Here is a 27,941-nt window from a genome sequence, read left to right as displayed (position 1 = left end):
CACACACACACACACACACACACACACACACACACACACACACACACACACACACACACACACACACACACACACACACAGTGAAGGGAAATGCATTACATATTCAGTGGCTGCCCACAATGAATCATTTAATCTTTTACTAAGCATATTGTGTATGCATATGTGGCAGCACTGTCAGAGCCGCCAGTAATATCTTATTTATATTCCACCCTATGCGTCTAGAATTCACACACACACAAACACACACACACATGCACACACACACAAACACACACAAACACACACACACATGCACACACGCACACACGCACACCTTAGATGCAGTTGTAGCAGCAACAATCAGTAGTACAAGTAGTTGTACCCCTTGTGAGGGGGCTGGGCAAATCAAAGGAGATTGATTCATTAAATCAGTCATCGACGTGTGTGTGCGTGCGTGCGCGTGCGTGTGCGTGCGCGCAAACTTTTCCCAATGACACCCACTTGCTCTGAGATAGATGGGCATCATTAACCTTAAATGAATTATAACTCACACCTTGCAGTCCCTCCCTCTCGCTCTCTCTCTGGTTGAAACGTGTTCACAGGTGATCACGCTCGCAGTGATAAGTCAGTGGTGCAGTGAAAGACATGAGCGTAGCAGGTGAACACGTATGAGCCAGAAGTGAAGCTGAATAAGAGGCTGGAAAGCTTCTTAGCGCCTGATGGCAGAGATAGTACTTCAGTGAGTTGTGTGAAAGAAAAGAAGAGATCCCACTTCACTGGAGAATAGTTAAAATGCCTGTATTGTGTTTGGCAGTCATGAAAGTTTAAAAGCCCATTAGTTTCATGGCCTTTATCAGGACGGTCAAATAAAGGCCACAGAGCTTAAACAGACAGGGAACAGTTTCTTCAGTTTAACAGTCAATTATACCCAAATAAAATAAAGGCTGTATTAAGAAGCTTGGTGAAGTAGTGACTACTCGCAGGACTAGGTGATAAACTGTAGCTGGCAAGCTAATGGCTAACACTCTAGCCAGCCAGGAACATGCTGGTGCTAGTCAGATACAAAAGCTTCTCTCTGTTTTCTGTACGCTGTGTTGTTTACTCCTCCAGACATTTTGTTCTCTGGATCAGTTAATTCGATAAGGAGCCATAGAAGAGGAGTAAAGCTTATTAAGCTACCGAGCTCATTGTTTCACACATGATTAGATTCTATTTAATTAATAATTAAATGATAGCATATATAAAAAATAAATAACTTAACAGTATATACAGCTCCATTTCTTCATGCTTTGATTACATATTGTGATTGGCCAGTGAGCCCAGACCTGGCCGCTCTGTGCACCCTGAATGATAGGCACACACAGAGACACAGGTAGAGATACAGGGAGGTAAAAACTTTTAAGTTTATGGATTTTTTTTTTTGGTCCAATGACGTGGAGGAGCTAAGCGAATCAATGCGCTGCACATAGCTCTACAATTAAATAAAGTTTTATCCATTTGAAATAGTACAAAAAATGAGGACATCAGTATGTGGCACTACAAATAAATGAAAGTTTGGGAAACACTGAAGCTGGTTACCTTTTAGGAGACAATAAATTCCAGTGTTATTATTATTATTAGTAATTAGTCAGTAGTTAGTTTATTACATTAGTATGGTATGTGTACTTGATGTGTAGCCCAGCCAAAGGTTGACATATAGAACACGTTAGTCATCTCATCGTAAAGTTAATCCACTATCGTAGCAAAAATATTTTTCTATCTTGAGACTTTCATTAAGGGCAGAGCTTCAGCCTCCGGGTGGGTTAGGTTAGTGTGTGTGTGTGTGTGTGTGTGTGTGTGTGTGTGTGTGTGTGTGTGTGTGGCGCACCACGGACAAGTGTTATTCACTTGGATCAGTGGAGTAGCGGTGGGGGACTTTGATGGGGATCTCAGTGTGTGTGTGTGTGTGTGTGGTGTGTGTGTGTGTGTGTGTGTGAGAGGTTCCAGTTAAAGCTGCGGGAGTGGAGGTACCTGAGATCCTCCAGAGCAGAGGATGGACAAACAGTCACCTTAGTTTGCCCTGAAAACATGAAATCCTCTGTAGATGAGATCCTTCAGCCTGTGCCCAGAATCAAATCAGCTCTCTGCATGTCTCTGAGACTGAACAGCAAGTCTGGGCACATCCCTCAGTAAAACATGTGTGAGATGAGAGCTGGAGGTTTCTGTTTGACATCATGGGAATTCATCCCAAGACCTCAGGGGCATTGTCAGGACACTGTGGCCTAAGCTTCTGCAGTACACAGTCAAAGATTGATGAATTGCCAAATTAAAGGTTCACAAACGTCTATTAAAGCTGCTCTTGCACGGTACTGTTTTGGTTTTATGCATCAGTCCGTATGGATTAGTAAACACAAGCATATTTAAAGCCACAACACTTAGTTAACCCACAGAAAATGAATTTTAAACTAAATTTGTTAATAATTTCAGTCAATCTTCAGGCAAAAATTTAATAATTTGCTGCTTTACTTAGAGTTACATTATAGCAGATGGATTATTTTTGACTGTTGGTTTGGAGAAAATAAGACATTTGATAAAGTCATCTTTTGCTTTAGGACACTGTTCTGAACAGTTTTCACTGTTATTGAATGTTTTATAAAGAACTGAAGTTGTGGATGCCTGATATGGGTTTTTTTTTTATATTTAGAGAGCAGGGTGACTGATGGATAAATATATAATGCTGACATCATATTTTTGTTTTAATCTATACATAATAACATACTGCATATTTTATACTGGCAGGTAACAGTAGCTATGTCATTTAGGATTCAGGAGAAACGTGTTAACATTAAGAAAGATAAGATAAAACTTGGCAACACAGTGAAAATGTCACTAATAAAATAACTTTGAATTAAAAAAAGTGATTTTTAGACAGTAATTCATCTCCAGGGAAGAATATATGTGTCATTTCTCATCAGTGAGGTGACGGGAGGTGAGTGGTATTTTCCTGCAGCAGATGAATGCAGCGTCAGCCCCTGCGTCTCTTACATAACCACTATGTGACCGAACCAGTCATGTTATTGTCCTGCTTTACTCCGACAAAAGACAGCTGGGGCGCTCTGACCCTCTTGCTACACTCACTGGTGACCTCACACTCTGGTCTGGGACCAGTTCGGTCATGTATTCCCCCTCAGCTGCTGGTTTGACTCGACCCGTGTGAGCACAACATCGCCTCAGGGGACTTCAGAAATAATGGGTGAAAGCTGAATTTGACCGAGGAGGAGACTGATCGCTCATTAGTCACCGTCTTGGAAATATTAGTCTCAGACAGTTTGGTCATTATCTCAGCATGTCTGAGTTTTGCTCTTGATGTGACCAGACGGACGTTGGGTGTTCATTTGTTAAGAACTTTTTGGCTCATTAGGTCAATATTTTCATCAGAGTGAGAGTAAAAACATTGGAAGTTTTATGGTTCATCAACCACTAACACCTGTAGATTTTTAACACTGAGCAGTAACATTGCAGAGGACTTGAAAAATATGAAGTACTGAGTAAACATTAGTGGATTTCTTGCAGCTCAGTTTTAACGATCCTGAAACCGAGACCAAAACTGTGATACAAGATGGAACCGTTGAGCTTTTCAATTAACACTATAATATATGTAAATCACAAGATAATTACTCAGTTTTAAGTTAGGACAAGCTGTATGTTTGGTAAATATTACACATTACACTACTGTAATTAGATGGATAAAAACTCTGAGACCCCCCAGGCACAGTGAAGTCAGCGGTGTGGGAACATTTTGCTCACAAACAGCAGCTTTCTTGTCAAGTTTAACAAGTTTTCATAGAAAATGAAATCAATCCATAATGATTAATTATAAATAATCAAAATTAAGTGTGTTTCTGTGAACCTGCAAACCTGTGGCTGTTTCACTAGTTAGCATTAACTTGATGTAGCTCTTTCAGTTATTACAAATCTCATGATATTTTCACAGAAATTATACATTTCTATGACGTAGAGTTTGTTCATGTGGTAAAACAGATGTCAACAAGTCACATTCTGGTTTTATTTTTTATCTTAAATGCAAAGTAATTCGCTTTTTTTAGCAAAGCTTAGAAATGGAGGCTGCTTCTTGGTATTTGTTGTTGCATGTGTTATCACCCAGTGGCTCTAGTTTCCTTTATATGTTTTTTTTTTTTTTTTTTTTTTTTACATCCTGCCAATAATAGACTTTTACCAGGGAGTGAAATAATGTGAGGAATTTGTTTTGGCGTGATCCTTGGTCACATGTAGACGTTGGATATTGACACAAACGTCTGGAGAGTTTAATCCAAACATTTCATTATCAGTGTTGAACAAGTTACATCAGTCAAACCTTTGTTTTCTGTTGGCACAAATCAGAGCTGATTGCAGAATCGTGATGTTTGTAACCAGGAGAGAGTTTTCTATTGTTTCCTTTCTTTCTTAGGTGTAGAGTGTTTTCATGCACTTGAGTTTTTGTTTTCTTTAAAAGTCCCATATTTCACTTCTCCTCTGTTTTATTTGAAGTGTTGATCCATAAGAAGATATATTTGTGGTTTTAAGAACCAAAAACCATCTTGATGTAGTTTTCCATCTCCTCTCTCAGGCTTCTTCCTGGAGCTCTAGTAACAACAGGTTGGTGAGACAATCAGAAGAGAGGAGGCTCTGAGCCTCTCTTCTAATTTTTTGTGTGATCTAATAAAAATATAGCAGATTTAAGGTAAAACCCTCAGAGAAACCAAATCCTGCAAGGTTAGATTGACATTGTGACATCGCAAAGTTACAGGCAGTCCTGACGGCTGGTTTTAAGGCTCAGTTTCTGAATACAGGCTGTGTGCATTTCTCTGTGGACTGAGGCTTTGATACTTTCACAGTATTAATAAAGAAACCTAGACCTGCTTTATAATCAAAGAAGACATGGAAATCTCACTTTATATAATATGGGACCTTTAATATCCTCAGAATGCACTGACGTAATTGGTCCAATAAGTGGATTTACCAAAGCACCAGAGCGGAGCATTTTCACTTTCCCCTGTCCAAGTGCTTTAGCTCAGTGATTATTTGGGAGATTTAGGGCTGGGTGGGGGCATTCCCAAAATTATTCTCACAAGGCCGAGCAACACCGATGCCAGATCAATATATGTAGATTAGCTTGGTTATGAAATAGGGATTATATCAGCCTTTGTCTGGTTTTAGGGGATGTTACACCACAAAAGCTGCTCTTATTGCCTGCTCTAGTGTAAGATTTGTTCACCACACACACACACACACACACACACACACAACACACACACACACACACACACCTAATAAATCTTCTAGTTTAATCATTTCAACGTGCTTCCCTGTACACTTCTTCTCCACTTCTTCTACTTAGCTTTTCTTTCAACACTGTTTGACTAAATTCTTTCTTTGTCCCCAGTGTGTGTGTGTGTGTGTGTGTGTGTGTGTGTGTGTGTGTGTGTGTGTCTGCATGAGGGAGTAAGTGAGTAAACTTAATTGAGCTAATCTCATCTCGCGTGATAAAGCTAAGGAAGTTAATCCCTTAAAATGGAGTGAAAGTCATTTCTCTCTCTTTGTGTGTGTGTGTGTGTGTGTGTGTGTGTGTGTGTGTGTGTGTTTGTGTGAGAGCACTGAGCATCATCTGTCCCTGTGTTTGTGTACTGACAGTGTCAGTGTTGGTGCTATTGAGCAGAACTCCAATCCCCATTCAAATTCAATTAACACTTCCCTCTTGCTGTATTTCCTGTGAGACTTTAAAAAGCTCCTGTTTATATAATATATTTACGTGTGTGTGTGTGTGTGTGTGTGTGTGTGTGTGTGTGTGTGTGTGTGTGTGTGTGTGTGTGTGTCCTTCAATGATCCCTGCGCTATTAGTCCAGGATAAAAGTTTCTCTTCCAGGATTTTTCCTCCAGAAACACAGAAATGATTCTGTTTCTGATTATTCAAAACAAAACGTCCTGTCCCATAATATTAAAGTTTTCTGTCTCTGTCTTGTTGTCATCTTCATCTTCTTCATCTTCTTCATCGTCTTCTTCTTTGCCCTTTTGTCCTCCCTTTCTTTGTCCTTCCTCTTCTACTTCCTCTGCTTCTTCTTCCTCTGTGTTTTTCTCACATTCCTGTCCTCCTCCTTTTTCTTGTCCTTGTCCCTCATTTTCTTCTTTTTCTGCTTCTGCTTCTTTGCCCTCCTCTCATCCATCTTACTTCTTTTCTGTTTCCTTCCTCTTAAATTTCTACATTTTCCTGTCCTCCTTCTTTTCCTAGGATAAGAATTGATGCTAACGCTCTAAACCGAGGACATCGAATATATGACCCCTTTGTCCTCATCACTACTTTTCTTCCTCTCGAAATTCTTCTTCTACCTATTTTTCTTCTTCTTCTCCTCCTTTCCTATCCTGGTTCTTTTCTTTTCTCCTTCACATTATTTCTATTTCAAATATGAGTTGGTGTCTCAGGTTTGAAGAACACAAGGACACACAGCTTTAATAAGCAAAGTGAGACTCTTATTAAAATAATTGGTGAGGAAGGTGTAGCAGCTGGTGGTGGTGGAGGTGGTGTGCAATGCGGCTGTTTGCTTGCTGATGGCTGCAGGTTTGTCACACACACACACACACACACACACACACACACACACACACACACACAGGGTGATTGGATACTGTCTGAGGCAGCCTTTATTCCATTACAGATATTGACACAAAACCGGTGCGCCTGGCACTAAGCTGTGGTCCTCCTCCTCCTCTTCATCCTCTTCATCCTCTTGTTGTCCCTCTGAAGATTTGTGTGTGTATTTGTGTGTGTGTGTGTGTGTGTGTGTGTGTGTGACACTGCAGTCGCTGAGTTTCTGAGTCTTCAATGAGACTCTGTTATTGTATTATTTTCCTCTCACCTGGGTCTGTATCTGACTTTCTCATGTGCTCCCTCGTTTTTTTTTTTTCTTTCCCACACTCGAGAGCTCTGTTGATGTTATGACTCTCATATTTCATCCCCTCTCTCTCTCTCTCTCTCTCTCTCTCTCTCTCTCTCTCTCTCTCTCTCTCTCCCTCTCCCTCTCTCTCTCTCTTTCTCTGCATAAAGTTTTCTCAAGCTCTCTCCACCTCCATCTCTTGAAGGTTCACACCACTTGTTGAATCTTTTCTTTTTTTCAGCTCTGTCTCTCTCTCTTTCTCTGACTTCCTTCTTCTTCCTTTTCTTGTTGTGTTTCTTTCTGAATGTCTCTCTCTCTCTCTCTTTCTGTTTTTCTATCTTTCCTTCCTCCTCTACGTCTTACTTTTCTTCTGCCCGTCACATCCTGCGGACAGTTATTGTCACAGCTGTGTTTTCTCAGTCAGATGTCAGTGATTAGTTTGCTGAACAGTGTGTCCCAAGCTCTCGTGTGCATGTGTGTTTGTGTGTGTGTGTGTGTGTGTGTGTGTTGATGTGTGTGTGTGTTTGTGTGTGTGTGTGTTGGGGGTACAGGGCAGTGCCATGGTGGTGCCTTCCCACGTCCCAGCTGAGCACGTGTGAGAGGCAGAAACCGAAACAGAGCGGAACACTGGAAGCCATTGTGCGTGAATGTCTTCTCTCCCTCCTCTCACCCTCAGTCTCACCCTTCTCTCACTGGGACTCCATTGTCTGTTCCCTGACTGTTCATCTCAGACTCACTGCTATTATTTGAAAACGATAAAATAAGCACACATGCAACGCTCCCTATTCTACATCCAGCAGTTTATTATCAATTATATAAATGTTGTTTTTTCTTGCTTCCTATTTTCCATCTCATCTCGGAGCATCCTCTTTTCATAAATCACCGTCTCTGGAGTTTCTCTTCCTTTATTCGAGTTTGACGTTGTTACCGAGCTGCGTTCAGCATCTCGGATGAGGATCTGCAGTGTGTTTTTTCAAAGATTGACAGAATATTAATCATCACAATAATTAATTAATCATTGAAGAACAGAACATTTGCTTTTTCCAGCTTCACAAATATATGAATTTGCTTCTTTTCTGTTTGATTTCAATTTAAAGATTACGCTTTGGGCTCTGGGAACTTGTGATCTGAATTTTAACTATATTTGACATTTCACTGATTTTCTGAAAGTGACACACGGTGACTTGATTAGATTTTGTGCAGAAAGACCCTCCAACATCTGCTGAAACACGAGACGCACCCGATGATATTCTGACTTCCAGGAAGTGGAATTACAGCGTTCCACGAAATTCACTGCAGCAAATCTCAGGGACTTAACTGGCAGAAAAACTTTCCAAGCAAATATGAGAGAGGATGAAAAATGTCAGGTTAGAAAGTGTTGACGCTCTCTTTCGGAGGAGGCTCGGCCTGCAGTGAAATGATGGATCTGCTCTGTATGTTGATGAAGTGTGGAGCGCTCTTGGTTCGGAGAAGTGGACACGAGTGCCGGCACAGAGGCTGAGTGATGCGCTCCACAGACAAAAAAGTAAAGTGGTGAAAATTTTCACAATAAAGCGCACACTTCAACTGATAGTGGCTTTTTTTTTCTGTTAAAGTGGCTGAAACATGTTTTCATCCCTCAGCCTCTGTGCAGGTACTCGTGTCCGACCTGATAACTCTGTTAAAACGACCTCACACGACCCCCGCGTCACATAACCACAACTGGCGTCTCTGCCTGACTATTCGTAAACAGACTTGTTAATGCAGTGTGATGCTGGTGCTTCTCTGCCTCATGCAGATGCAGTAGTTATTCCCGGTGCCTCTGTCAGGTCTGAGAGCATTTAGAGGAGTTAGTGCCATAATCACTGAAGTGCTGATGTGTGCCCGCGGGTGAACACGACTCAGGGGCCCGCAAAGAACTTTTAGGAGCGTGTGTAGCTGCAGGAACTGACTGACACATTATGCAGCTTTTAATAAATTACCTGTGCAATTTTAGCCTCCAGTGGCAGTTTTTTTTCTCGAATGTATTTATTTATTTTTTAATGAATCTCACAAACTGGCATAAATGCCAAAATGCCAAAACAGCCGTATCGAGCGCAAGGGGGATGATTTTCTTTCCCCCCATTTATTTTTACTCTGCAAAGTCATGATGTGTGTCTTTGAACGTGTTCTATGTTGAGCTCAGTGTGGCGCGGCGCTGACAGCCACGTCACCTGAACAGCTCCACTAATGGGAATCTGTCCACCAAAACTGCTCCTGTCACGACATGACACACTCGCCGCTCACTGCAGTGTCCTCATCCTGAGTCCCTGTGTGTGTGTGTGTGTGTGTGTGTGTGTGTAAAAGCATTATGGGAGTTTATGTTTAGGAATGTGTCTGAATCCTGTGCTTTTGTTGTTTTTAAATCAGAAGTCTGATATAAAAATGGTCTTTTCACCACGACTGCTGTTTAATTGGTGCTGCATCATGCTTGTGCCTGTGTTAAAGGTCCCATATCTTCCTCTTCTTCTGTGTTTTATCTGAAGTGTTTGATCCATAAGAAGATTTATTTGTGGTTTTAAGAACCAAGAACCATCTCAGTGTAGTTTTACATCTCCTCTCTCAGGCTTCTCTCTGGAGCTCTAGTAACAACAGGTCTGTGAGCCAATCAGAGGAGAGGCTCTGATTCTGGGTGATTGAATAAAAATAGAGCAGATTTCAGGCAAAACACAGAGAAACCAAATCCTGCAAGGTTAGATTGATGGTGGGTCCAGGTGGGCGGGGTTTGGGGCTGTGGCTGAATTCGGTGATTGCTTTGTTTTGACATCACAAAGTCACAGGAAGTCCTAACGGCTGGTTTTAAGGCTCCGTTTCTGAATACAGGCTGTGTGCATTTCTCTGTGGACTGAGGCTTTGATACTTTCACAGTATTAATAAAGAACCAAGACCTGATCTATAATCAAACTAAACATGGACAAAGACCTTTAGACTATATGGGACCTTTAATCTCTTTATTTGGGTCTGTTGAGGTCGACTGCAGTTTGGATCTGGTCGTATTATCCTCTGGTCTGTTATGGATCGTGTACGACAGCTGTGGGATCTCCCTCGGATCTGGTGCAGCACAAAGACGCTGTAAACACAAACACACTGACATATCATTATGTTTAGTAGCAACACTGATGAGTAAACCAGTGGGACTGAACCAAAACAGTAAAGTTGCAGACTGGAAAACCAAAACACTGAGCTGAAAGATGCTGAGCGTGGCTGGTACTACGTCATCACGAGCGTCCCCCCTTTTTATGTTACAAGAAATCAATGAATCTATCGGCAGTATGAACATTTTGATTAGTGCAGCTTTAAAATTGGGCTTCATACAACAATTTTTAGTTGAATCAATATCAACATTGGCCTTGAAAACCACATGTGTCTCTAAAACCTTGGAAGGAAGGACAAAGTGATGGAAGTGAAGGATTTGGAAAGAGCAGGAGAGCGGTTTGCCAGCAGAGCTGAATGTGCCCAAGTAAATATGGGTTTTCTTAATGAGGCAACAGGAGAGTGCACCTGCTGCTCACACACACACACACACACACACACACACACACACGGGTCCATAGGTGAATATCAGTAGTGCTTGTGCAGGATCCGTGGATTTTTTTCTTGTGGCAGTGGTCAACAAGACGTGGCTCCAATATCAATGCGCAGCTGCCAGTCTGCTGTTGGACCTGATTCCTGGAGCGAGAGATCGAGGCAGCAAATGGACAGAGAGAGAGAGAGAGAGAGAGAGAAGAGAGAGAGAGAGAGATTCATGCTGTCAATATCGTACGGTGTCACTGCTCATCTGTGTCACTGAAGTTTAAGTGTGTGTGTGTGTGTGTGTGTGTGTGTGTGTGTGTGTGTGTGCGCTCAGTTTGTAGCTTGTTGGTCTGAATAATTGTCTTAATGTAACTGAAACTCTGGAACATGGTGAGTGTGTTTACTGGGAAAGCTGGAGTATCTTCTTTAGAGCAGCAGGCGTTCGTAGGACGGATGTTCGTGTGCAGCGGAGCGCGTCCGCGTACTGTAATTCACTGCGTCTGTGCTCTCCCTATAGCGCCGACCATCAGACAGGTGTGAAGCCTCCGTCATTAATCACTTGCCATTCCTCCACTGTTCACAGCTGCACTCTTTCATTCCACTCTCCTCCTCCCATCTTTTTCTTTTCTGTCCTCCCTCCCTCCCTCCTCCTGAATGCACAGTTAAAATCTAAATTCAGCTCACATTGTAGGATGGATTCTGTATATAGTGCCAAACTTCCCAACTCCCCCTCCCACACACACACACACACATTAAACCATACTCTTTCTTTTTTTTTCTTCTGCACCTTTCTTTACGATCTGTCCATCACTGCCACGCTGCTTTTCTTCTGACGCCTCCTGCAGCTTTTTCCTGCCTCTTTTTTTTTTTTTTTTTTTTTTCCTGACATCCGTCCATCCATCCTTCCTTCCTTTCTTCCATCTGTTTGTCCAGGTCTGGGTCAGTGTGAGAGAGGCCCTCAGGGTTGGCATGGCAGCCTGGCACAAGCACACAAGACTCCCGAGTAGCCCCCCCCACCCCCCCGGGCTGCCCCACGGGCTGCCCCACGGGCATACTGGGGAATCTTTATTTACTGTACATTCTTCCACATCTCACTCCTGCAGCCTTTTTCCTCAGAGGTCTGTTTCTGAATTTTACAAACACAGGCCTTTATTTATCAGACAAAAGAAAAGTTGTTGAGTTGCATTATGGGTAATGTAGGCACTGGGTTTTGGCGAGGAAGAAGAATGCAGGGAAAGGGAACAACAAATGTTTATGTTGCGTCGTATTTTGTCCGTCGTGAGTCCGACTGTTGCAGGAGTGCAAAGATGAATTTGTGAAGAACAGCAACAGTTGTAATTTTAATAGTTTTTAAAGATTAGTTTTGTGTGTGTGAACTCATCGATATGTGCAGTGGATTGTGAAAACAAAAAATCCAATATTTTTATGCAATTTTAATAATTTAAAATGGATGAAATAACAGGAAATTGCATGAAATGGAAACACAAAGAAAACTAAACTGAAGCAGGAAATAAAATGTGCTGCTGGTAAAATCATATAAAGAGAATTTGTGGAGCAGTCATTAAGGATCTGCTCAGAAAGCTCCGATATTTTACACTTTTCCTGTGTTTTGTTTGAAGTGTTGATCCATAAGAAGATGTATTTGTGGTTTTAAGAACCAAAAACCATCTCAGTGTAGTTTTACATCTCCTCTCTCTGGAGCTCGAGCAACAACAGGTTGGTGAGCCAATCAGAGGAGAGGAGGTAGATTAGTTCCTCTGAAATATTCCACGTTTGAATCGGAAAAATCAGCCATTCAAAATAAGGCAAAGGTGCCGCGAACCTAAATAACAAACAAAGATTCTGTGTTTTCCCTCCGCTGATTAATCGTCGTTGGGGTGAAAAAGTCTTCACACCATCAAATTCCTTCCCCTGTCCCACACAGCCTCACTCTCTCCCCTCTCTCCCCTCTCTCCCCTCACACAGTCCCTCTTTTAGATTAATTGCACAATGATTCTTTCAAACTCTGTTCTTCCTTCCTTCCCACATGAGCGTCCTGACACACTTGCACACACACATAAAACACAGTAGGACAGGACCCCCCCCCCCCCCCCTCTACCTGTTATTGTACGGATGAATGTTTTGAAAAGGAAGGACCACTCTGAATGTCTGAGTGATCACAATCAATGGTCTTTTTCCATTTTATTCACACACACACACACACACGCATGTACACACATACACACACACACACACACACACGCACGCACGCACACACACACACACACGCATGCACACACACACACACACACGCACGCACACACACACACACGCACGCACATACACACTCTTGGGAAGCTCATTAGCTGAAGTGAGTGGTGGCGTGCTGGGTGAGAACTGCGAGGCTCCTGGTCATTTGGGGTTGACCGCTTGGACTGCAGCCAGGTGTGTGTGTGTGTGTGTGTGTGTGTGTGTGTGTGTGTGTGTGTGTGTGTGTGTGTGTGTGTGTGTGTGCGTGCGCTCTCTAGTCCCGTTCATGTATATTTCAGGTTTTTGTTCCCTCATTTGGGGTCCCCACTGTGCTCGTCCTGACTTGCTTGTAGTTGGCTTTGAACCACACGCAATGACACAAAAGATAGCAAATAAACACACACACACACACACCACACACACACACACACACACACACACACACTTTCACGCTCATATACACACAGGCTTTTGTCTTTTCCAAGTTCTCAGTGGCCCCATATTACCTTTGTAAAAAATTGACTTTGCCAATGGATTCTTTTAGTTTTACATAACAGTGCTCTGTGTGTGTGTGTGTGTGTGTGTGTGTGTGTGTGTGTGTGTGTGTGTGTGTGTGTGTGAGATCTGTGCAGTTATATGTCCCTATAAGAATAGCAAAGATTTTCCCTTGGGTGTTTCAGTTAGCAGTGACTGACACCTGAGAGGCAGGTGTCGCCAGGTGACCTGCCTCCAACCTGTGTGCTGCACTGCTGCAGCATCGTAGCTCCGTATAGCCTACGAACATTGATTCAAGACATTGTTTTCCTCTGTTTCAGAAAGCTCACACAGCGATTTTAACTCGTTCGTTTAGCATGTGGGAGGACACAGTTTAGGGTCAAGCTTATAATCCCCTTGGAACGTGGAAGCTAGCGAGCTAGGCTAATAGTCTCCCCTTTAATGGAGTTAGCCTAGCTTGGTAATGTTAGCACTAATTCCCACCAGAGGGTTCTTCTCAGTCACGTTAAATCAGCACCTGCTGAGTCTTTGGCAACTCTCTAAGAATCATTAACAGTTTTTAGATTTTGCTGGAGAGGTCGTGTTTCCCTGAAGTTGTGTGTGAATTTCATGAGGTCAGTTCTAGTGTTCTGGTGAGAGACTTCTACCTCCCAAGATTTCGCTAATTCATTGTAGTCAAGTTGTTTTTATTCTTTTTAATTTCCATTTCAAAGACTTTAAGGTTTATTTTAGTCACCTGTGTGTTTATCATTTATCAAACCATCCATCAAGAATTCTATTAAAAGACAGGATTTGCAGATTTTACCATCAGTTTACGGTTATCGGTTCAAGACCTCACCTGACACCTTGAGTGTTCAGGTGCCATCTCAGTCTGGTGATATGTTTTTCCCTCCTTCGACTTACTTTTTCGTCAGAATTTCTGGAAGACATCAGACGAGACAGGTCAAGGACAGAGGTTGAGTTTTAACTCCCGCCTCTATCTCACCTGTTATCTTGCCTGTTTTGAGTGTCATTACAGAAGGTCACTTGACCCTTGAGGCGTATTTATGGTTTCCTTCTTAGCAGAACTGTCGTTAATTACAGGTTTTTTTTGTCAGTTAATCTTTGAGCTATGTTGGTTCATCCGTGTTGAATGTTTATTATTGCATTCTTGTGTGGAAATGTTTCACGGTCTTTGATAGGATGTTGCCACATAGTCTCTTTCCCAGTGATGGATACTCTTCGTATCGATGCTGGAATTATTTATTGCCCGTGCCATCCCCCTTGCCCCAGCGGCCAGTACAATGAGTCCAGGACAACCCCGTTCATCTGGGATCAATTAACCCAGGCAGGCAGGCAGGCTCAGCCGAGTGCCCGTTTCTGACTATGCTCAACATAATGATAGGCTTTCAACCAGTAATGCTTTTGTTCTGGATGGGTCTGTTTGTTTTCTTCCTTTGGTCAGATGCGAGTTTCAAGGGGGTGCATCTGAGAAGGTCTATTTCTGCCCTCTTGTTTTCGGGTCTTTTGAGTTTCCATCGCGTTTGAAGTCTCCTTACTTAATTAAAACTTAGGGTTGGCGATCATGAATGTGGCTGAGAATGCCATGCAGAATGGCATCGTGGGTAGAGCAGCGGTTGGAATTTGATGTCAGAAACCCCAAATCGCTCCTCAAATGTTTCCCTTGTTGATTTTTCCTCTTTTTTTTTTCCCCACTGTTTGTGTTCGTTCCTTCCCTACTCCTATATTGAACTTTTACTTGGATCCCTTGAGGTATTTTCGAGGCTCGTCAGTCAATTAATTCTTTCTACCAGTTATTCTTTTGTTTTTCAGAAATGGGTTTTGAATTACAACCAGTTCCACTTCACAAAAGGAAGTAATAATGCATCACTCTATGACAATAACTTCACGCTATAACTTCAGGGAGAACGTCAGTCTGACGTGTTTCGGCAATTCCTGCAGAAAGGTCAAACGCCTTCTGATGCCCTCGGTTGTTCTCATATCGACCCCATAATCAGCCAGTGGGAATGTGTATTACTCAAGTCATTGACAAGTACAAAACAGTGAACATCCAACTTGAAAATTTACATTTTTTTCTGATCTTACCAAAAATAATTTGGCTTTAAATCAGAAACAGAATTTGATAAGAATTTGAAGTGATGAGCACAGTCTCAATCAGGATTGAGTTGATCAAACATGACTGACTGACTGACTCTGGGATCTCAAGTCAAAGCTTTGCAGCTGATAACTCCCTGACAGATGCTTGGACACACCCCATGTTCCGCTGTCTTACACCCCCAAGAGAAGTTTCATGCACAGTTTTCATTAATAAAGTAATATAAAGAACGTTGGAGGCATGTTGCTTGCTTCTGATGTGCATCACACACAGGAAATGCTGCAGATAGGTAGAGGTGACACATTTCAAACTTTTAGTACTTGGCCTCGGGCAGCTTTCTAACGGCCAACTTATGAGAGGCAGATGGTCACTTACCCGACTTTGGCACGAACACATGCTCGTTCCAATTTTCACTTCCCAGACTTTTCACAATATATCTGAGCTGATGTCTAGTTCGTCTCATGGTGCCTTCTGCTTCCAAACATTTGTTAAATGTAAATGTTTCTGTAAGATTCAGATAAACTTGGTCGTACGGTCACGCAACCTCTGTGGTATTCCTACGCACAAGTGCCCCCACGCTGAGCTCAAGCAGCTGATCTGCGGGGTAATACAGTGCGTGCTGTAGTTGAGCTTGTGCAGTGAGGGTTTTCAAAATAAAGTGTAAACTTCAACTGATATATAAAAAGTGGCTAAAACACGTTCCCCTGTACACCCTGTGCTCCCGGCTGCTTCTCTATACTGGGAGAGCACTGATCTGAATTTAATGCAGGTAATACACCAACTATAAATAAATACCTCACACACCCCGACGTCAAATAACTATCATTTAAACATTTTAAACAGCAATGTTGTTTCCAGGCCTGTGCAAGTCTCTTTAAAGTGTACCATTCTCTGTAAATCTGTAATGAATTGAGGGAACGAGTTGAGAAACAGTGTTTAATGCAGATGAGTCACGTCTGCAGAGATTGCCGGAATCTCATTGACCCTAGTGGCACAATTGGCGAGGCTTTACAAATACCAAGCGTGTTTGATACGGACAGAACTTGCACAAGACAGGGTTGCGGTGGTCGGGAGCAGCAGTGGTCGACCTTTTCACAGCATGGTTGTGATGAGACGCTGTCAGACATGTATCCGGGCAGTTTGACTTGAGGCCAGCCTCTCTGTGAATGGGCTGCCTCTGCCGTTTGTTCGGGTAAACGTCCTTGATCGACTGTTTTGACCGGCAGCTCTATAACTTCAGATCCTGCACCGCTGTCAGTCAACCTGCTGCGATCGTTGACCCCAATAAAGTAGCAGTGAACTAGTCACTTTTACAGTTCACACAAACTTATGCAAGAGTTTGTGTGTGTGTGTGTGTGTGTGTGTGTGTGTGTGTGTGTTTGTGTGTGTATGTGTGTGTGTGCATGGCTAAAAATAGCCAGCAGGCCTCCAGTTTGTGTGTTTTGCCGATGGCGTTTACAAGGTGCCGAGTGCATATCTCTTTCATCGTTCTCAATTAAGCAAAGTGTGAGTGTGTGTAGGTGCGCGGATGTGCGCGTGCATGTGTGTGTGTTATCTAAACACTTTCTTCCGTCAGGCCATAGGGGCCACGTGGCGTGGCGTCCTGACATGCATGGAAATCAAAGTGAATCTGGACATTTTGATCATTAAAACAGAAATAGAAAAGCACCCGTTGCTTTGCTGTGTAAACACGACCGTGTTTGTGCCAGACTGTTGTGACATGGACAGAGTGTGCATTGTTTCAAGGTCATGCCAGTATTTATAGATTAAAACTTTGTGCTCATTGTGATCATTGTTATTTGACAAATATTCTATAATTGGCAGTTTCCATGCCGAGAGGAGGAGACTTCTATTTCCTACAACTCCCCTGATCGCTCACTATTTCACAACATCATCAAACTCCGTCTTTTCTTACTGTTTTGATTGAGAGCAACTCAAGTGCGTTGAACTTTACTTGATTTACACTTTGTCAGATTTCATTCAGACAATGAAATTAAAAGGAGATTTAATCACAGTTTTTGTTTCAGGCTTTTCCTTCGAGTCACATCCACCTCTTCGTTGTAATCGGATCTCGTTAACGACATTCGTTAACACAATAACAACTAATGCAACCTTAATATTGAACACCAGTAACACCAGTAACACCACTACCAACAAGAACACAAACAACAACAACAACATCAGTGAAACCGCTGACCAAAAAGAGCAACATGGACTCCTGAAGTTAGATGGTTTAGCACTTTGCATAAGCAGGACTGAAGCTACAGTATATTACCCTCTCTGCCCCCCCCCAGATCTGCACCACTGACTTCAGACTTGCAGAGTAATAGATGTTAATAGCTGTGTGTAAAATATTGTCACAGCTGGATCAGTTTTGCAGAACTGATATATGTACCTCGTTCCCCAGGAGAAGAAACGTGTCTGTAGAAATTCAGATTCAGAATTTACTGGCCAAGAAGTTAATGTTGCTTCCTGTGGAGCTATGACCTGTCCGGTCTGTAACCTTCGGCCCTCTGGAGACATGTCAGGATCTGACCTGAGGGCCGTGTGTGTGTGTGTGTGTGTGTGTGTGTGTTTGTGTGTGTGATAATGATGATGTTTGATCATTGTTATTACTATAATATCCGACATTTGCCCATCAGCAACTCCTTGATCCTTGACCTCGAATGACCTGCTGAGGCAACATTTTTATATCGCGCCATGTTGTGACGGGCGGACAAGAGGAAGTCATTAGTGGCCCTGTTCCTGTTCACCGCCCAGGAGCATTATGGGTGGGGGAGCTGGTGTCTGGGCGGTGGACAAAACTTGACGCTTCCTGTCTCTTCTACTGCTGACTAGACGTCTTTTTTTTATTACTTTTTTTTAATGTGTATTTGTGTGTGTGTATGTGTGTGTTATGTAGTTTTGGGGTGAGCGCGCGCACGTGTGTGTGTGTGTGTGTTTCCTTCAAGGAAAAAGACAACCGTCTCTGGAGGTATTCCTCCACGCTGACCTGTCGGCTGACCTCTGACCTGTCAGGTAGGGTGTGGGCCCTGATGACACGGAGGTCTTCCAGGTCATTATCAGTTTGAACAAAAGCAGAACAGCCAGTCAGCAGCTCTGCATTGACTTCTTACATCATCATCTGTGTCCCTTTGTTTCTTTCCCAAACACATTTGATTGGTGGAGACGACGCACAGCCACCATTAATATCTAATACATGAAATTCACCTTTAGAATAACTAGAATATGAATTCCCTCATGAGATGACATCCAAATGTTTTGACTCCTCCCTGTTTTTAATGTATAATTACTGTGTGTGTGTGTGTGTGTGTGTGTGTGGTGTGTGTGTGTGTACATTGAGTTCAGAAGCTAATGCTCGTACTGTGTGTGTTTCCAGATGTATGGGCGCTACACGCAGGAGCTCGGGGTGTACGCCAAAGAGGAGGCAGCTCGGCTGAGGGAGAGCGGGCAGAGGCGGTCGGTCAGCGATCGGAGCCGGGCCCTCGACCTGCTGGAGTACGACAAGGGACGCTGTGCCAAGTGCCGCAGTAAGTTTCAACGCCACCAGGTCGAAACACTGGAGTCGGAGGGTCGGGGCGGCTCCTGCTCAAACAGATCCACTTGAGATGGAAACTGGCTCCGTCAGTATTCCTAATTGTTATACAGTTGATATCCGAGCGGCACGGTGGCGCAGTGGTCGTCACTGATGCCTCACAGCGATATAAAAACCCAGGTTCTGGGTTCAGTCCTGCCCGTCGCGGAGTCGGTGTGAATGTGAGCGTGAATGCTTGTTTGTCTCTATATGACTGGTGAAGTGTCAGCTGGGATTGGGTGCACAACCGAGTCCAACTTCTCTCAGGCGGCCGTGACCTGGGCGTTTTGTTGATGAATAGTTTCCTCCTCTCAACCATTCCTGTCAGACATTGTAGATTAACGAGTTAAACAACAAACCTCCCGGGCAGGTTGCCGCAGAGGCCTGTTTTTAAACCACGCAGCACTATCAAGCTGACCATCATTCTGCACCTTTAATGCTTTAAAGATCCACAACATGTAAAGTGATTATATGCGAGGGGCAACCGGACTTCACCTCTCGTCTTCGGGTCACCGCACTGACCCTCCACATCGCTGTTGAAGACGGGTTTCTAGAGCACGAGACTGTGGTGTCTCTCACTCTGCTCGTTTTGCAGGCGGCTGGGTGGAGGTCTTTAATACTTGGGACACAAAAACAGGAAATAATCTCCTCGCTAATGGTCCTGGTGATGACTCGGTTCAGGAAAGTCATGCAATTTTACATCACAAGCCGCGGCGGTAACCGTCGGGATTAGATAGAACATTATATCTGCCCCATTAAAGGGAAACAGTAACAGTATCCGCTCCATAAAGCAGCCTGAGCCGTCTTCAGCATCACTGCCCTGAAGGGGGAACATCATTTGTACATTACCTCAGCGTTGGAAATGTAATACTGAAGCACTTAATGCTTTACCGCTCTCTGCTGTGGGAGCATTGATCAGGCTGGACACCGGGACAGAAAAGAAAAACCTGAAGAAGAACGATGTGCGGACGACATGTTGGCGAATCCAGCGTTTAAACGCACGGGTGGTTTCATGTGCCCCCCCCCCCACCTCTCTCGTTGTACTGTTGCTAGTAATAATAATAATTATGTGTGTGTGTGTGCATGCATGTGTGTGTGTGTGTGTGTGTGGTGTGTGTGTGTGTGTGGTGTGTGTGTGTGTGTGTGTGTGGCAGATAATATTGAGATTAGATAACATTGTGTATAGGACACAGAACAGGATAAAACAGGCTGTAAACACATGTAGGAAATGTCATTTAAATTCCACGTGGCAGATAAAAGAACGTCACACACACACACACACACACACACACCAGTTTTACATGAAAGTCTGTCTCTTTATCAACAGTTTTATTGAAAGAACAGAGTAATTACAAACTGTTTATATCTCGCTCTTATTAAGGCAGTTCCCTCTTTGTCTTTTAAGAATCCACAGATTTACACATTAAAGAGTGTTTACAGGTGTTTACAGGTGTTTACAGGTGTTTACAGGTGTTGGGGAATATCACTGCATGTGTAAAAAAAAGAAAGAAGTTGTATTAAATCTTCCTTTAGGTGCAGGAGAAGCTGAGCGGTCTGACAAATTACCTCAAGTAACATCACTCCAGCGATCGTCGGGTCGTGTTTGTGGCCTTGATAAAAAACCTTACGAAGGATTCCCGCTCTCACCGACTGATCCTGTGACTGTGCTGAATTTAATCGAAGGTCAGAGTCACAGCTCATTGAGTCTGTGGTAAAAACAAACGTCAGATGCTCATATCAAACATCGAAAATACGTTACAAAGAAAGAGCACTGTGGCTTTTGTCCCCCATCACTTCCATCGGTCTGAGTGCAGGTTGTGGGAGAGACTGACGTTCACGGCATCAGTGTTTTGACAAAAAAAGAAAAAGTTTCACCCAGAACTTGAAGTTAATTTCGCCTCCTTCACATTTCTCCCTGTGTGTCTAAATGGTGACAATCAGAGTGACTGGATGAAGTCTCTGCTGAAGTGCTGCTGAGCATCGATCTCCACTGGAGCTGCTGGTTCTGTGTCCACACAGCGCCCTCTGCTGCTGACAAGTAAACAATGCAGCCAGCGCTAATCACACACACACCGTTCTAAATGCTGCAGGTGTGTGTGTGTGTGTGTGTGTGTGTGTGTGTGTGTGTGTGTGTGTGTGTGTGTGTGTCCTCTGCTCTCATCTCAGTGATGAGTTTTGCTCTTGTTTCTCTGGCAGCTGATGAGTCAGCGATCCATGTCCCTCCTCCTCCTCCTCCTCCTCCTCCTCCTCCTCCTCCTCCTCCTCATCCTCTCATTTTCTCTATAAAGATCAGGACACCAAAATGCCAGCGATTGAATTGATTATAAACACACAGTGAGATAAAGGCATAAAACATGAAGCGACTGGCTGAAAATATATGTGAATATAAAACACACACACACATTCTTCTTCATTGCCTCTGTGGATTATGACTACAGCTGCTGTGGGAGACACACACACACACACAAATGTGTACACACACACACACACACACACACACACACAATACAGTGTCACCCTGCTTAGATCGGCACAATCTCTCTTTATTGTTGCTCACTCACTATGTTTTGTTATTTATATTTTATACACACACACAGGCACACACAGGCACACACAGGCACACACACACACACGCACACACACACAGACAGGGAGACACAAACAGACATCTTCCTATTCATTTGCTGGTGTTTAATGATGCTGAGTGGTGCAGCCAGCATCCTCTGTCTCTGTAGGAGCTGTCATCACTTCAACTGTGTGTGTGTGTGTTTATGATATGCTGGTGCGACTCCAGGCGTTGTTCACGGTGAAATGTAATGACAGCAGAGCAGCTTGAACAACAGGTAGCGTCTCTTTAATCACGGCCAGCAGAGTGTGTTTCAGTCACACGATGCTGCTGGCAGCTCGGAGGACACTGAGCCTGTTGATATGTATAAAGTGTCAGATCTAATCCTTGTCAAATCTTATGGAGCAGAATGAGAAGTGTGGCTTTTTCTAAAATAAATAAACAAATATTTCTTTTTTTTTTTTAAGTTTCAGGAACTGGTGGAGAATCACTTTAATTTAAATATGATTATATCACAAGAATAAATTGCAATTTTTAAAACGCTTATCATAAAGGAAACAAATCTTTTACGTCTTAAGTATTAAAACTCTTTATCTTGTCTGCCTGACGTCTTTAAACCCAGTTTTTCTGTAGTTATTGGTCTCTTATATAAACTGACACTACAATAATGTATGAAAAGATTTACCTTTCTGTGCGGGGCCATTATCTTCTACACAATATAAACTACCACATCAGACACCAGTCATGTAGGTGTATTCAAAACCTCTTTCGACATCAAAAATTGTGTTACATAGCAACAAGAAAATCCAACAGAAATCAAGAAAAGTTTTCCCGCTGTTAGTCTCTGTGATATTCTCTAATATTCTGGGTGTAGAGGCAGAACCCCTTTAAGTTTGGAGCCTGTATAATCCCACACACACTCTCACTGTGTTTAGAGGAAGTGAACGGTAACTTTATTCTCACTTGTCCAGCCCTGAAGTCTTTGACATGTCGACAGCTTTCTACAAAACAGTGCAGCAAAGCTCAGAACCTGAACCAGGATGCGGTTCCTAAGCTCAGGATAAGAAGTTCAGAATTGATTTACTTTCACTTTTCTTCTTTGGTTTTTTTAGCTTTCAACCGGTGACTTTTAAGGCTTAGCTGGTTCTTCTTCCCCTCCAGCTATACCCCACATCTATCATTCACTTATAAGGCAGAGCCCAGCCTTGCATCATCAGCCAGAGCACCTTTTGCCCTTTGCAAGAGCTGTGAAAAAGCTGAGTGGGTCTTTTTCTAAAGAGCTGTACATTTCAGCTCCGAGATCAGACAATCCGAGCAACTTGTTCGGAATCACTATTAGAAAAAGAGACATTTATGGATGACTCACGATGCGGTGAAGGTGCTTCCTGAGTTCAGGAAGTTGCTGTTCTTTGCAGTTTCCTGACTACGGGGGTTTCAGCAGGTTTAAGTCAAATATTTAAGAGCCCGCTCGACATAATGTAGAGACCTCGAATCCAGAGGGTGAGAAAGGAGTTGAGGCTGACAGGCATTTTAAATTTAAACAGCCGTTTACGTGTATGATGATGAATGATGATGAATGATGATGCACAGTATGAAACTTCTTCCCCTATGGCGTGGCGATGTGGTGAAGTAGCATGGGATCATGGGAGCTGTTGTGTTCACCGTTAACGTCAGACAACTTCTCCAAGTTTGGATTCCTTCAGCGTCAGTGGTTCAGGAGGTTTTTAACCGCAGCAAAATTATCCACAGAGGTTTCCTCCCGTCCAAAACAAACAGACCGGGGGATTAAAAACCAGTAGAAAAACACAGAATAAAACAGTTACACGTTAAAAATCGCTAAAAAAAAAGGCGCTTTTCGGTGAACGCAGGACGTCCGGGAGTGACTGGAAGCCGAGTCAGACAGAGACCGTCTCTGTATCTTAAAAGTATCTTAAAAATGAGGCTTAAAACTACATAAAAGTAAATTTTGACACGGGCCGCTGTCATTTTTAGACTTTTTTAATATGGGAAAGTTACATATAAGTTTAAAGGCACAGATTTACCGCTCAGTGCATCTTATCACCTTTCCATCAACCAGTTTTCATTCTTTCTCTAAACACTATAAGCAGCCACATTTCCCCAGTGGGAGTCATTTAACTACTTTAATCTCTTAATAGCTGTGTAGATAAAATTGGTGTGATCAGTTTTGTAAAACAGTTTTTCATTATAAACACTTATATTCATATTTTGTCAGTTTCTCTTAAATTGGACATATTTCCCTAAAGCCATGTGAGAACCAGACAACTACACTCTGCCACAAGAGCTGGAAAACGTTGTTTTAATCTCAATGTGTTGAACTTTATAAATGTATTTTTTAAAATTTATTTAAAATCTTTAATCTGCAAAGTAATTAGTCTCGCTGTAGTGGAGTTAAAAGTAGAATATTTCCCCTCTGGATCGTAGTGGAGCTGAAGTAGAAAGTGGCATAAAAGTACCTCAGAATTGAAGTGAAGTACTGAACTGGATTAAACAGACTTAGTTACCTTCCACTGATTTGTGTTAATGGAAGTTGGGATCGTGATCTCAGTTTTAAATTTGGCTTAATTAGTGATGTACACCAGGGTGCGTCTGCTTGTAAAACATTCAGCCTCATAACAGGAAGTGCACAACTAGGAGCAACAAAACCGAATGGAGGTTTTCTTTACCCACAATGCCTCCATTTAGAGTCTATAAACTGAAAACAACAAAACAAGCGGCACAAGAAAGAACATACGGTGTTTTCACTCGCTGTTGGCTGTTCAACCACCCGGTGCTGTCCTCTGGGGTGGGGGGGTGTTGTAGCGTTTGTTGGCCAGCAGGGTGCAGCATCGAGCTTCACTGCAGCACAGTGAGGCGGAGGCTGAGGTACAGGAGCAGGTAGAAATAAAACAGGAACCCCCCCCACACCCCACCCCTCGGTGAAGGAGTGCGCTGCTCATAGTCGTATCTTCTTCTGTGGTTATGTGCGTTTGTGTGTGTGTGTGTAATCTCTGGACGTTAGGGGGAATCGTCTTGGCCTCAGTCTTCCTTCCACTTCATGCTGCATCACTTGGTCACAAATAAATATTTTTATATATTTCCCCCTTCATCCATTTATTATTATTATTTTTTTTTTTTTTGCCATGACGTTGAACCTGAAGTCATTTCATTCGATTTAATCAGCGCAGGTGAAACAATTGAATTTCCCGTGTTGTCGTCGTTGTTGTCGTCGTCGTCGTTGTTGTTGTTGTTGTTGTTGTTGTTGTGCTCTAAAGGTTGATGGCATAAAGATACTGCGTCTAATTTCAGAGTGACCATTTTAAATTGATTCCCTGCAACAGACAGGGTTAAAAGGTAAGGATTACACAAGCAGTGTGATTACATTACTCTGTGTGTGTGTGTGTGTGTGTGTGAGTGTGTGAGAGAGAGTGTGTGTTTGTGCGTGAGTGTGTGAGAGAGAGTGTGTGTTTGTGCGTGACTGCAGCGTTACGAATTCTGTAAAAAGAGGTCAGCCATGAGAACGGACATAAAATATTCAGCTGACAAGAGGAACTACTTGCCCTGACACACACACACACACACACACACATACACACACACACACACACACACACACACACACACACACACAGACACACACACACACACACACACACACACACACACACACACACACACACACACACACACACACAGACACACACACACACACACACACACACAGACACACATACACACAGACACACACACACACACACACACACACCGTGCAGCAGGAGGAGAAGGTAACTCGCAGTGATGCACCAATTCAAATCCCAGTCAAGCTTTATTTACCCACAGATGTGACTTAGTGATCCGATGTGAGTCGCCAAAACAAATCGACATCAACTCCATTGGCTCTTTTTTTCCCTCTTTTTCTTCTTCTTCTTCTTTTACTTCTTCTTCTTCTTCTTTTTCTTCTTCTTCTTCTATATAATGAAATAATTAAATGTCTTTTCTTTTTTTCTTTCTTCTCCTCCTTTTTTTTAATCTTTCCATCTGAATCTGTCTTTATCTATTACTGTTGGGAAGGGCGGGGGGGTCAGGTCACCTCTAGCTTTTGTATCCGCACGTGTGTGTGTGTGTGTGTGTGTGTGTGTGTGTGTGTGTGTGTGTGTGTGTGGAAACAATCGAGCTTCAGGCTGCTGTCAGTCACTCTCACTGCTGATGTCACAGGCTCCCACATGAGCTCCCAGCATCCTGGAAGGGACACACACACACACACACACACACACACTGTAAGCAGCTGTGTCCACAGGGTGATGAAATACACACAGCTCTCTTTTTCTTTTCTCTTTCCCCCTCTGTTTCTATCCCTCAGTCCACCTGCACCGCTATGTCATTTAATTTGTTCCAAGACACACACACACACAACACACACACACACACACACACACACACACACACACACACAGCATTTCGCTTCAACAGGTGTGATGTCAGCAGGAGATCAGCATGGCGCCGCATGTTGCTATGGTGACCGTCAGGCGCCTAGCGACCAACAGTTGCTCACATGCTCTCATCTTCTTTCTTTTCTTTGCTTTCCTCCACCGTCCTCCTGTCTCCCCGTCTCCTCTCCTTTTGTCCTTTCCTCTGTTTTCGTCTCCTCGTCCTTCCCCTTCCTTCCTCTCCTTCTCCTTCTCTCTCTCCCTAACCCCACCCCCCACCCCCCACCCCCCACCCATCCATTGCTGTTGAAATTGAAATGGCAGGGCAGTGAAGCACCTGATTGGCTGATGGCAGGTTCCAAGTGGCGCATTTGTCACGGGACACACGCACGTGCATGCGTTCATACAAACAACACACGCATTTACACTTTGATTAACCACTGACACCCACATCGCTTGTGTGTTGGTGTGTGTGTGTGTAAGTGCATATGAGTGCAGCTGCAGGTGTGTGTGTGTGTGTGTTCATGTGTGCATTGAAAATGTGTGACCGGCTAATGCCTCCTGACATGTTGTCACAGCGGTTTAGGAAGGATTAGCAAAACACATTGAGAATGTAAATTTTGAATCGTCTTTCCTGGACGGTAAAACCAACAATAGCAAAATAAATATCCAAATCCTTCGCACCTCGTGGGTAAACGAGAATAATAGACTAGAGCCCCAAGCAGCAACGATCGAGGTCCAAGCAGACCGGGAGCGCTGGGATGCTTTCATTCTTAATGAAATGTGGTTTTCACGAATAAAAGATGAAATAATGAGGCACAGTCCGTCCAGAGAAGTGAATATTTAGAATTAAGACCAGGTGACGTTCGGCAGAGGCTTTACCACCGAGGTGTGTTCCACAGCCAGTTTGAACGCACAAAAAAATACCAGAAAATTTGAGACACACTCTAAATAACAAGGTAATTTCTCGAGCATTGTTACTCAGGTTAAATGTTTACTCTCTGTGCAGTTTAATGCAGGTTAGAGATTTGAGATTTAGCACTGGAAATCTGTGAGTTTAGATTTTGCAAGATTCTTTTTTTTCTTTTTCTTTTAAATAACAATAAATGCTTAATCTCTGTGATGACTGACTGACTTTCACCTGAGGTTTAACCCGCAGCTCCACAGAGCATCGTTGATCAGACCGACCGAATTCACCGACTGAATCGTTAAGCAATTTAAAACATACCTTAACAATATTAAGCTATTAAGCTATGATATAAAATTTATCAGTGTTGCTCGTGCTATCTTTACGATGACGCGTGGAAAGTTTAGTAATGGCAGATTATTTACAGCTCATTTGTGTACGTCTTTGAAATGGTTTGACGTCTCACACTTTCTGGAGCAGAGTCTGTAGACGGAAGAAGAATCTGACAGACGTCTTGGATAAGTTACCTCACCTGATAAGTTTAATGAAAATCAGACAAAGCATTAGCGAGATATCAAACATTTATCGTACTTAGACATTTTGATGAATACTCATTGGCTGTAATTGAAACAGACAGAAATTTCTTTTTCAAGTTAAGATCAATCCCATGGTGGAAAAACAGCAGAAATTGAGGGAGACTGAAGGAATCAGGTGAAGAGATTAAGAGGAGGATAAAAAAAAGGTGGAAAGCAAAACAAACATTCTCTCTTCTTCCTCAGACGTTACTGATGCGGCTCAGTCAGTCGCTGTCAGCTGTCAGGTGCAGGGCTTCAGCTGAAGTCTGAGAGATTCACTCCGGTCCTTGCTGCCCCCGCCTCATCAATAGTCATATAGTAACACTCGCCGCAGCACCGTCCTGTTGGTGCACCACTGAACTCATCACAAGAATCAGACCGTGGTGGCTGCCTGCTGCATCTTTAAAGGGCCAAGTGGCTGCTGCTGTGAATTTTACAGTTGAGTCACTTTACAGGATTATTGCAGTAAATACATTTACAACGTATTTATGTTTTCATTATGTTACACAGAACTTACGCTGGAACAAAATCCAGATGACTTTAGGAATTATTAAAGCTCTCCAAATCAGTATTTTTATCTTAACAATTTTTTGCTGAAGTTTGAGCTAAAACAAAAGGTAAATATTGGACTCCAGTTCTTCATGTAGCCAGGAATGCA

The 27,941-nt window shown here is 43.0% G+C and overlaps 1 protein-coding gene across 10 annotated transcripts in view; it reads left to right on the top strand.

Annotated features, from left to right (window-relative positions):
• Positions 1-27,941, top strand: part of LOC130167319 (chloride channel protein 2-like) — a 168,550-nt gene that overhangs the window by 51,836 nt on the left and 88,773 nt on the right. For all 10 annotated transcript variants that reach the window (XM_056373338.1, XM_056373335.1, XM_056373334.1 and 7 more), the window contains exon 2: positions 18,617-18,767. In XM_056373338.1, coding sequence (XP_056229313.1) covers positions 18,617-18,767 — 151 coding nt within the window. The remainder of the gene's footprint in view (positions 1-18,616; positions 18,768-27,941) is intronic.

The sequence above is a fragment of the Seriola aureovittata genome, chromosome 4 (assembly GCF_021018895.1).
Source record: "Seriola aureovittata isolate HTS-2021-v1 ecotype China chromosome 4, ASM2101889v1, whole genome shotgun sequence".
Classification (NCBI taxonomy): domain Eukaryota; kingdom Metazoa; phylum Chordata; class Actinopteri; order Carangiformes; family Carangidae; genus Seriola; species Seriola aureovittata.
The sequence above is the reverse complement of the archived record's forward strand: the minus strand, read 5'-3'. Positions and strand labels throughout refer to the sequence as shown.